Genomic DNA, 10,500 nt, shown 5'->3' on the forward strand with positions numbered 1-10,500 from the left:
CCAATATCATCCCATATCACCCATAAAAATAATGAGCTTTTATCATATGACCACCTTAATGCATTTTAATGCACTTTAATCCTATCTGAACAATAGGTACGTAAACATGTCCACAGTATTATAAGCAAAATTTTAAAGCTTTAATAATTTTTTTTTTCCAATGTGTTTCCAATGTGATAAAGTTATTCATTCTTTTCTTTGCTGTTACAGAATGTTGCATAAACTAATTTAAATATCTATTTTTTTCTATCTTCCATTATTTATTGCATTAATTAGTTTCTAGGGAAGTCAAATCAGTATGGTTTTATGTCCTTTATGCAAAAAGACGACTATTAGCGGAGGCTCCTGAGACATGCAAGATGTATAAAAAATGAACCTGTGCTGGTGACCCACAGTCACCATTGGTAGTCAGGAAGCATTGGTAGTCGTTTCAAGGTGTGTTAAAGAGGTATTTAAATTGTGCAATGTCTTTTTAGGATACTGATTGCATTTTTGTTTGATATTGATTGAAAAAAAATATTTTAAAGTTGTTGAAACTTTGCATCTATACTGTTAAACAGACAATATATTACACAACTGTGAAGAAGGTAAGATATTATGAACTAATAAATTTGATCTTACTGAATCGTTATATGTGGAATAACAACAACAAAAGTTGATAACATATTGCTCATGTTTTTAAAATGTGTACATCATAATATATGTGTCTATTGTCTTAACTCAGGTAAACCTTTGCTTATCAGAAAATGGAAAATGGAACATATTTTTACTTCATGTTATTTGAAAATCTTGGATACATAAGATATGCTTTCTTCAGTTTGGGATTCATTATTTACTGTGCTATCACACTATTTAATGTCATTATTATGCTTGTAATATTTTTGGAAAGGACTTTACACCAGCCCATGTACATTCTGATTTCATGTTTGTCTATCAACTCTGTGTTTGGAACAGCTGGCTTTTTCCCAAGAGCACTGACAGACTTGCTATCTGATACACACTCAATCTCCCGTGGAGCATGTATCTTACAGTCTTATGTCATTTTCACATATGCAGCAAATGAGAATACAATATTAATGTTAATGGCATTTGACCGATTTGTAGCAATCAGTAAACCTTTACAGTATCACAAAATAATTACACCAAGTTCTCTATCTGTTTTAATTGTTATAAGCTTGACTTATCCAATGATTTCTCTTGGTATTACTGCTATTTTGACTTCCAGACTGACATTGTGTGGTCACAAATTGTTTAAGGTGTACTGCCACAACTTTGAAATGGTCAAACTGTCTTGTGCAAACACTGCTGTTAATAATGTGATGGGTTTTTTTATATTGATCACAACTGTAATCATTCCATTAAGTTTAATATTATATTCTTATGTAAAAATTCTTGATGTTTGCCGAAGAAGCTCATCACAGTTCAAGGGCAAGGCTTATCAAACTTGTATTCCACACATTGTGATCCTTTTGAATTTCTCAATTGCCATTATTTCTGAGGTCACTTTGAGTCGGGTGGTGACTTTACAACTTCCTATATGGCTGTCAGTTTTACTTTCACTTAAATTTCTTGTTATACCACCCATCCTGAACCCCCTTGTTTATGCTTTCAACTTGCCTGATATTCGCAAAAAAATTATCCGTCTAATAAATGGATCCAGGTAAATTATTTCTCTAGTGTACACCATATAAACCAGCCAAATTGCACACTAAGTTTTAAGGAAGTTTGAAATCATTGTCCAATCAAGCAGCCAGTCTTTATTTTCCTCTCAAAGTTTTGTGCCCCACTTAATATTATATTTTGTTTTAAGACATTAGTTTGTTACTTTATCCAATTGTTGTTGTGCAGGAGTAAGTCACTTTTCTCTACTTCATGGAACATATTATTCATTTGACAGTTATTTGGATTATTATATAGATACAGTTGTAATTGTTTCATGTTTTTGTCTCTATGTGACAAATTAAAGAACCTAAAAATTTGTTAACACACAATATTACAAAGTTAATGAAATGCAAACACTAAAAAAAACAATTTCATTTTACAGGAAAATACTTGAAAAAATGCTTTTGATTGGTAGCAATTATAAGACACAAGTTGCCAGCGCAGGGTGCTGACCCACCAAAGACTGTCCGATTAGAGACGAAAACGAAGATGCACTTGCTTTCTGAGAATAACCCATTTATTGTCATCACTCAACAGACTGGATTGTAGGGTTGTGTTTGTGTGTTTTTCTATAAAATAAACAGTAACATAAACATGAATATACATAATAATAATAACAATTACACATATGAGCAATAATGTAGCACAATAAATCAACTTTAATAATTAAACATGCACATTATTAGAGTGAACTGAAAGCAAATGTAAAATAGGCTGTAACCTTTATATATGCAACACACAGCTATAATCTGACACTTTGTAAAGCTGTGAAGCTTGTATGGCGTCACTCTGTCGGGGTTATGAGAGCGCATGCGCATAGCAATTGTTTACAACAATTCTCCCATTAAATATAGAAAAAAATACAGTGAACTTCACTTCAAACTATAAAATGACATGTAATGATAAGGCAAGTCTAACTCTAGTGCGGACAATAATCAAGTTATGTACACGAACATACAAGCTAGAGTGTTACAGGCATGAATACTCAATGGGGAATACACACAAGTCTCTATGGTATATCATTTAGGGTTGCCACCCGTCCCTTAAAATACGTAATCGTCCCGTATTTTTGAAATAAACACCGCGTCCCGTTTTGAATCAGTACGGGACACGGTTTGTCCCATATTTCGATAGTGTTTATTTAAAAGTGTTTAGTTAGTGCAAATTTAAAAGTGCTGGCTAATGCTAATCGTAAAATATCTAAGATTATTATTCATGTAATGTTAGGCACTAATGATGTTCGACTTCGCCAATCGGAGATCACTAAAATTATTGTTAAAGAGGTGTGTGAACTCGCAAGTACGATGTCAGGCACTGTAATATGCTCTGGCCCCCTTCCTGTTCGCAGGAGTGATGAGATAGTTAGCAGATTGTCATCACTCAATGGCTGGTTGTCTAAGGCATAAAAAAAAAAATTAGTTTGGTTCCGGTTTCCGACCGACCCTGTCAATTTATGTGCGACCCAAATTTATTTTATGAGCTTGGGGAAGAAATAATACAAATTAAATAAATACACAAATAAAAAACTTTGAGGCGAACTATAATTTATGTTTTTGTACAGCACCGTATTTGTATAGCCTGTTGTCCTCCAGCAATGCTAACAAACGAGGCAGCCACGGGCGTTCACACATCGGTGTTGTCATGTAGATGCACTGCTGTGCTCGTGACAGGGCGCATGAACTGAACGAGCAGAGATAGAGAGAAAGATATATAGAGAGAGAGAGAGAGAGAGAGAGAGAGAGAGAGAGAGAGAGAGAGAGAGAGAGAGAGAGAGAGAGAGAGAGAGAGAGCCCCGGTCGCGCGCACGCACTCTCTCTGCGGGGTCAGGCGAAAGTATAGGCTTCACTGTCTCAAAACTAAGCACTGTCTTGCTCTCTCTCCCTCGCACATATTAATGAAAATAAATCGACACGATGGCAAGGTCGGAAGACTAAAGTTTACCCAGTAAACAATTACCGTCTTTCAACGTTGAAATATGGTTGAAAATAAGTCGGTCCGCCTTGGACTGGTTTACGACGTGATTTCAACTAAGTAGTTTCGGCTGGACTGTTTGACTACGTGTTTTCAACTGATCATCTAAGATGTTCAACTGATAATCTAAGACAGCTAGGATAATTGTTATAGGCTACATGCTAAAACAACGGAGAAAACAAACTACCAAACCATGTTTATTATTATCTCAAATAAATTTAAAGACTTTTACATATTCCGTTATAATAAATATATATATATATATATATATTGAAACTGCGATTGAGGTAAGTGCAATGAGGATTCATACTTGGAAGAATTACCACACCCCAGCTGGTGGCGGTAATGCACCATTAAAGTTAGTTGCCAACCGCCATAAAACCGAAAGAAGAAGCAATGAGGAGGCGCGCGCGCCCGCGAACATACAGCAGAGGAAGCGCGCGAATCTGTATTATTCCACCCATCAAGCCAACCGCCAGAAAGCTCTTCACGCGTCGTAAGCAGCTGTGTAAAGTAAGTAGCTATGACAAAATAATTAGCTATGATGGCAAAATAAGTGTAACGTTATAAACATTTACCTTATTTTAACCAAACTGACTTTTTTATTGTAAACGTACTGTAGACAGACATTTTAGGTGGCTATCCGTCGCGACAAAGAGCAGCTTGATAAGCGTTTGCTTTTTTTCTACAGTGTACTAAAAATTCAGTGGCTTAGAAAATATCTCAGTAATAATTAACTTTATTAACAAAATCTCTGAAATCATTTACTTGATAGTTTGATTTGAACCAAAGTCCTTTTATGCAAGTCATGCCACTCGGACGCCATTTTGGCAACGCCTCCGGGCAGCTATTTCAGACTAAGAAGACCAGGCTCCTATCTAAATGAATGGGCAGAGAGTCAGAACTGCACTTTCACTGGTCACCGGGACATAAAAACTGCATGTATAGAAACAGCAGTCAAATATGATAAAAATTGCTGAAAAGGTTTGATGACTTTGGCCCGAAATAAGGTTTAAAACGCCTTTTTCCCCACAGGTTATACTTTTACTACGCATGCGCAAAGGTTATCTCCCTCTCTGCCGTGCACGTGCTACACGGTTTGACGCATATTATGTGCGAGCTCTTGCTCGCTCTCTCTAGATTCCGGGAGATTTTAACTAATTTGCGGGCATCAGGGAGCCGCTATCAATATGCGGGAGACTCCCGGAACTTCGGGAGACTTGGGATGTCTGATATTTACACAACGCATACACTGCATATCAAATCTGCCCCCTTTTCAAACAGTAACGTATTTTCCACTGTCGCAAACCTTAACTGTGCGCATGCGTCAGTGGAACCAGACGATAGGTTTTGAGGATTGAGGAAGTGGCGTGTCTATATTGTCCCTGGTTGAACATACAAAAAAAAAGTCTAAAATTTACAGTTATATTAATAAAATCACTAGAAGAATTAAGTATTTGACTAACCAATTATTTATTTAAAATTCACTTAATATATTTGTGAAATTTCTGTCAAAATATTTGAGAATGGAGAATTAAACTGATCAGTTTTTTTTTAAGAACCACAAATATTACTTAATCAATATTATTACAAGAGAGATATACTTACGAAACGTTGGCAGTCCTTGAGAGAATCCAGGAATACACTAATTAAATTGTAGCAAGCATCACGATGTCTGCACATAAATGTACCTCACTATAATTAGTGGGAAGTTGATTAACCAATTTCTGTGTTTTGGATTATAGTTTCTTTGCAATCACTATTAAGCTTTTTGTTTATATTTTTAAAAACCAATTCCAAAAATCTATAATGCAAACATACAACTATATTACTGTTGCAGATATGACATATGACATACTTAAGAAGTTGGAGAAAAAGAAAAGCAGAAGTTAATGCCATTGCTCAGTTGGATAGTGATGACAACCTTGATATTCATTCAGTACCAAGTGATAGAAGTGGACTTGAAGATGGACTTGAAGAAGTTGTAGAAGATAAAGGATCTGATTATGGATACACAGAGCATGTAGAATCTTCTGACTCTGAGCCTGAAATCCTGAGTTTACACCCTGACAGTGATACACCAGATATTGGCTGTGATTTAAGGATTTGGTCAACAAGTAATTCAATCACTCAAACGTCATTGAATGAGCTACTAGGCATCCTACGTAGACATGGGCACCAGCTGCCAAAGGATGCACGCACCCTACTTGCAACCCCCAAAACCGTTGAATGTCTTTCTAGATGTAATGGGCAGTACATTTATTATGGTTTAGAACAAGGCATTAGACTAAAGATTGCACAGTGCCAATCCTTTTCACAAAACCTTGAGTTGAGTGTGAACATTGATGGCATACCACTTTTTAAATCAAACAGTGTTCAATTTTGGCCCATATTGGCACAGTTTCACAAATTTGATCCTTTCATTGTTGCACTTTTCTGTGGAAAAGCGAAGCCAAGTCCTTTGGATGATTTTGTTAAAGACCTTTTGGAAGAGTTTCAGCATCTCAAAGCTGTTGGGATAGAGTATGAAGATAAAGTTTATGCTGTCAGCCTTAAGGCCTTTATATGTGATGCACCAGCAAGATCATTTTTAAAGTGCATAAAAAACCACAATGGGTACTTCAGCTGTGAAAGGTGTTTGGCCAAAGGCTCGTGGGAAGGTAGAGTTGTTTTTAACAGTAATGAGAACTTTAGAGCAAGAACAGACGAGGAGTTCAGTCAAGTACTGTATGAGGATCACCAGACAATAAAAAGCCCTCTTATAGATGCAGGCATACCTTGCGTGAGCTCTTTTGTGTTAGACTATATGCATTTGATTTGTTTAGGAGTAGTAAAACGTGTTCTAGTTTTTTTGTCTCGGGGTCCAAAAGTGTGCCGGCTATCTGCAAGACAAAAAGATGAGATCTCAGAAAAATTAAACAAGCTGAATGGATCCATGCCAAGTGAGTTTGCAAGGCAGCCCAGGGGTTTGAGGGAACTGGATAGATGGAAAGCCACTGAATTTCGACAGTTTGTTTTATATACTGGACCAATTGTTCTTCGAAATGTAGTTTCAAGTGAAGTGTATACCCACTTTTTGACATTGACAGTGGCTCTGTCAATCCTGCTGAGCTCTGATGAGAACACACGACGTTCATATATTGCATATGCTGAGGAACTCCTAAAATACTTTGTTAGAAGGTGTGATGACCTTTATGGAAAAACATTTGCAGTCTATAATGTGCACTGCCTGTTGCATCTGCATGAAGATGCTTCTCACTTCAACTGTTCACTTAATGACATCTCAAGTTTCCCATTCGAAAATCATCTGCAAGTAATAAAAAAATTGGTCAAAAATAGCCACAATCCAATCGCTCAAGTAACAAAGCGGATGAGTGAGATTGAAAATGCAAAGAAAGGCATCAACAAGCATCAAGAGACAAGGTCATGTTTTTATATATCAACAAAAGATAAAGACCGCTGCTTTATGCTTCACAATGAAAGTTTTGCATTTGTGAAGGAAAAAAAGCAAGACGGAACTTTGGTATGTGATGTGCTGAGCCAAAAGGACACAAGAGACTTTTTTAAGAAGCCATGTGAGTCAAGACTATTCAAAATAGTCTATGTTCAAAGAAAACGGACAAAGACAAAGTTATTGCAATCCGAAGACCTTTACCGGAAGGTTGCTTGTCTCCCTTGTGAACAAGGGCATGTCCTTTTTCCTCTGCTCCATGGAATGGAGCTCAGGAAATGAACACAAATAACGTATGTAATATTTACTATTATTTAAAACAGTAACTGTTAGCATCATGTAGAAAAAAAAATGTGTAGTTCTAAATTAAATAATCTAATTGTGTTTCAGGCAATGGTATACGCACGGGCTGTTTGGGTGGAGAATGGGCAGCAGATGGAAGGAGTTTTGCCATTGAACTGGATCGACACAGAGACCAAAGTGGTGCGATGGCCTCTAAAAAACGTGTCTGTGGCACATAAGCGCCTTTTACAACCACAGGAGGACTGTTAAGCTTTGAATTTGTTAAAGTCAAAGTGACATCAGGTGATAAAAAATATTTTGAATGTTATTTCTGGCATGTTTTTACTATTTCTTTTTCAGTTAAAATACTATAATACCATAATACGTATTACTATTGCTAGTGGTGTTTGTTTTCATTCTTGATTTTTAGTAAGCCGACAGGAATGTGAAAAATATAATTACACCTCAGCTCAAACCGAAGAGGAGGACACAGTCAGTCAAAAGAGAATGAAGAAAAGAAGGAAATTTGAAGACTATGTTCAAGGTAATTTATTTGGTCCTATTTAAGGACATGCATTAAACAATTAACGTATAATGTAAACAACCACATATCATAAGTGACAAATATAATATTGGCAGGGTCAGATTTGTCTGCTGAGGAGGATGAGTCCTTGCCAGACAAGAAAAAGGGTGAGTACAATTTAGGTTGGCTGTGTATTAGTATTCAACGTTATCTTACTGAGATTAATTTCATTGTGCATGTTTTGTCAAGAGGATACAGTGTTGCTTCCGGTTCCTCCGCCAAAGCTCTCACATAGGGGTGAGTAAAATATAGTTAGCTAGGCTGATCCAGTGGTATAAAGTTGCTGTATGCTTCTGGTTTTGGAATTTCTTTTAACAACCACAGGACCAAATGCAATGCTGCTCCAGTTACCTGCACCCCCAGAACTGGCTAACACCGCCATTAGACAACCAGAGAGTCCTGCATCTTCAGACAGTAATTTCATGTTTTTATTTATTCTACTTTACTTGCTCACAATGCAAATGGAATATAAAGTATTTTTAAGTCTGGGCTCAAAACAGTCTTTCAACTTTACTGTTCCTTTTTCAGTTTCTGGATGTTCTCGTCCAACGCTTCACCGTTCACCCACAAGGTCTGAATCACCAGAAGCATTTAGTCCAGTGTCAGCCAGTAAGTCAGTAAACATTTTTTTACAACCCTCTACATACACCTTGGCAATGGAATCGCCATTGGCTAGTAAATTTTTTCATGTCCATGATCAGTTGCATTCTTCATAGTTGTCAATTCTCCTACCTCACTTATAGGAGCAGCTGTCTTTAAAAACCTTTTCAATGAGCTTCAACGCTGTTTTTTCTTTTTTTTTCTTCAGGATCTAGGGGTTCTCGCACACCTCAGCGTGGAGTTCGAATGCCATCACAGTCCGGGAGCAGAAAAGATTGGGCATCCAGTGAGTCCATGATCAGTTGCATTCTTCATAGTTGTCAATTCTCCTACCTCACTTATTGAGATTATTGCAGGAGCAGCTGTCTTTAAAAACGATTTCACTGAGCTTCAATGCTGATTTTTTGTTTGTTTTTGTTTTTTACTTCAGGATCTAGGGGTTCTCGCACACCTCAGCGTGGAGTTCGAATGCCATCACAGTCCGGGAGCAGAAAAGGTCGGGCATCCTCATCCAGTGAGTCCATGATCAGTTGCATTCTTCATAGTTTTTAAAGACAGCTGCTCCTGCAATAAGTAAGGTAGGAGAATTGACAACTATTTCAATAAGCTTCAACACTGTTTTTTTTTTCTTTTTCTTCAGGATCTAGGGGTTCTCGCTCACCTCAGCGTGGAGTTCGAATGCCATCACAGTCCGGGAACAGAAAAGGTCGGGCATCCTCATCCAGTGAGTCCATGATCAGTTGCATTCTTCATAGTTGTCAATTCTCCTACATCACTTATTATAGGAGTAGCTGTCTTTAAAAACGATTTCAATGAGCTTCAACACTGTTTTTTTTTCTTCAGGATCTAGGCGTTCTCGCACACCTCAGCGTGGAGTTCGAATGACATCACTGTCCGAGAGCAGAATAGGTCGGACATCCTCATCCAGCAAGTCCATGATTAGTTGCATTCTTAATAGTTTTTAAAGACAGCTGCTCCTGCAATAAGTGAGGTAGGAGAATTGACAACTATTTCAATGAGCTTCAACGTTGTTTTTTTTTGTTTGTTTTTTTTCTTCAGGATCTAGGGGTTCTCGCACACCTCAGCGTGGAGTTCGAATGCCATCACAGTCCGGGAGCAGAAAAGGTCGGGCATCCTCATCCAGTGAGTCCATGATCAGTTGCATTCTTCATAGTTGTCAATTCTCCTACATCACTTATTATAGGAGCAGCTGTCTTTTAAAACTATTTTAATGAGCTTCAACGCTGTTTTTTTTTCTTCAGGATCTAGGGGTTCTCGCACACCTCAGCGTGGAGTTCGAATGACATCACAGTCACATCACAGAAGCTTATTCCCCATGTCTCAAGCTAGTACGTCCATGGTCAATATTTATTATTGTATCATTCTTTAATAAGCATAAAGTAAGATTTATAAAATACTTGACAAAAATAAATTAATGTGTTTTATTCCACAGAATACCAGAAGTCAGTGCTTGGAAAGCTAGTTGAACTTCTAGATGAGATAAAAAGAGTCGGGAGGCACTATGAGCCCCTGAATTCGGCTGTCCATGTTGCTAGACTAGAAACCTTAGAAGAGTTTGCTCAAGAAGAGGCACGTCTCAAGGACTGCAACCTCTGGGAACAAAAGGTATGATTTATACAGAAATTGGACTAAACTCAATTAGACTAGACCCCCAAGTCTCCAAAAAGTCTAAATGATCTATATTGTACAAAAAGATGCTTTTCTCGTGCATCTGTTAACATGCACAGCTTTATATAATGTGTAATTGAGGGACACACAGTGCTCGAATTTTCGTATAGGCGTATTTTCATGCCTTTATATTAGAGGTATACTGTCCCATAATATTTTGCATGGACTCAACATGTATGGAGGAGTCAACATGACCAGTTCCCATTTAAAGGGTTAGTTCACCCAAAAATGAAAATTAAGTCATTAATTACTCACCCCCATG

General features: G+C 37.4%; 2 protein-coding genes across 2 annotated transcripts; both read left to right on the forward strand.

The window, feature by feature from the left end:
* Positions 1-746: 746 nt before the first annotated feature.
* On the forward strand, positions 747-1,664 carry LOC143715561 (olfactory receptor 51I2-like). Its single transcript, XM_077207360.1, has one exon. It carries the CDS (start codon positions 747-749, stop codon positions 1,662-1,664), a length of 918 nt encoding a protein of 305 aa, XP_077063475.1.
* Positions 1,665-4,079: 2,415 nt separating this feature from the next.
* Positions 4,080-10,170, forward strand: LOC143715562 (uncharacterized). The gene is made up of 7 exons (XM_077207361.1): positions 4,080-4,141; positions 8,274-8,363; positions 8,478-8,558; positions 8,980-9,063; positions 9,609-9,674; positions 9,812-9,898; positions 10,003-10,170. Exons 2-6 carry the CDS (start codon positions 8,280-8,282, stop codon positions 9,851-9,853), a joined length of 357 nt encoding a protein of 118 aa, XP_077063476.1. The 5' UTR covers positions 4,080-4,141; positions 8,274-8,279; the 3' UTR covers positions 9,854-9,898; positions 10,003-10,170.
* The last annotated feature ends 330 nt before the right edge of the window (positions 10,171-10,500 follow it).

Source organism: Siphateles boraxobius, unplaced genomic scaffold (assembly GCF_051911475.1).
Source record: "Siphateles boraxobius isolate OS27281-9 unplaced genomic scaffold, OSU_SipBor_1 6, whole genome shotgun sequence".
NCBI lineage: Eukaryota > Metazoa > Chordata > Actinopteri > Cypriniformes > Leuciscidae > Siphateles > Siphateles boraxobius.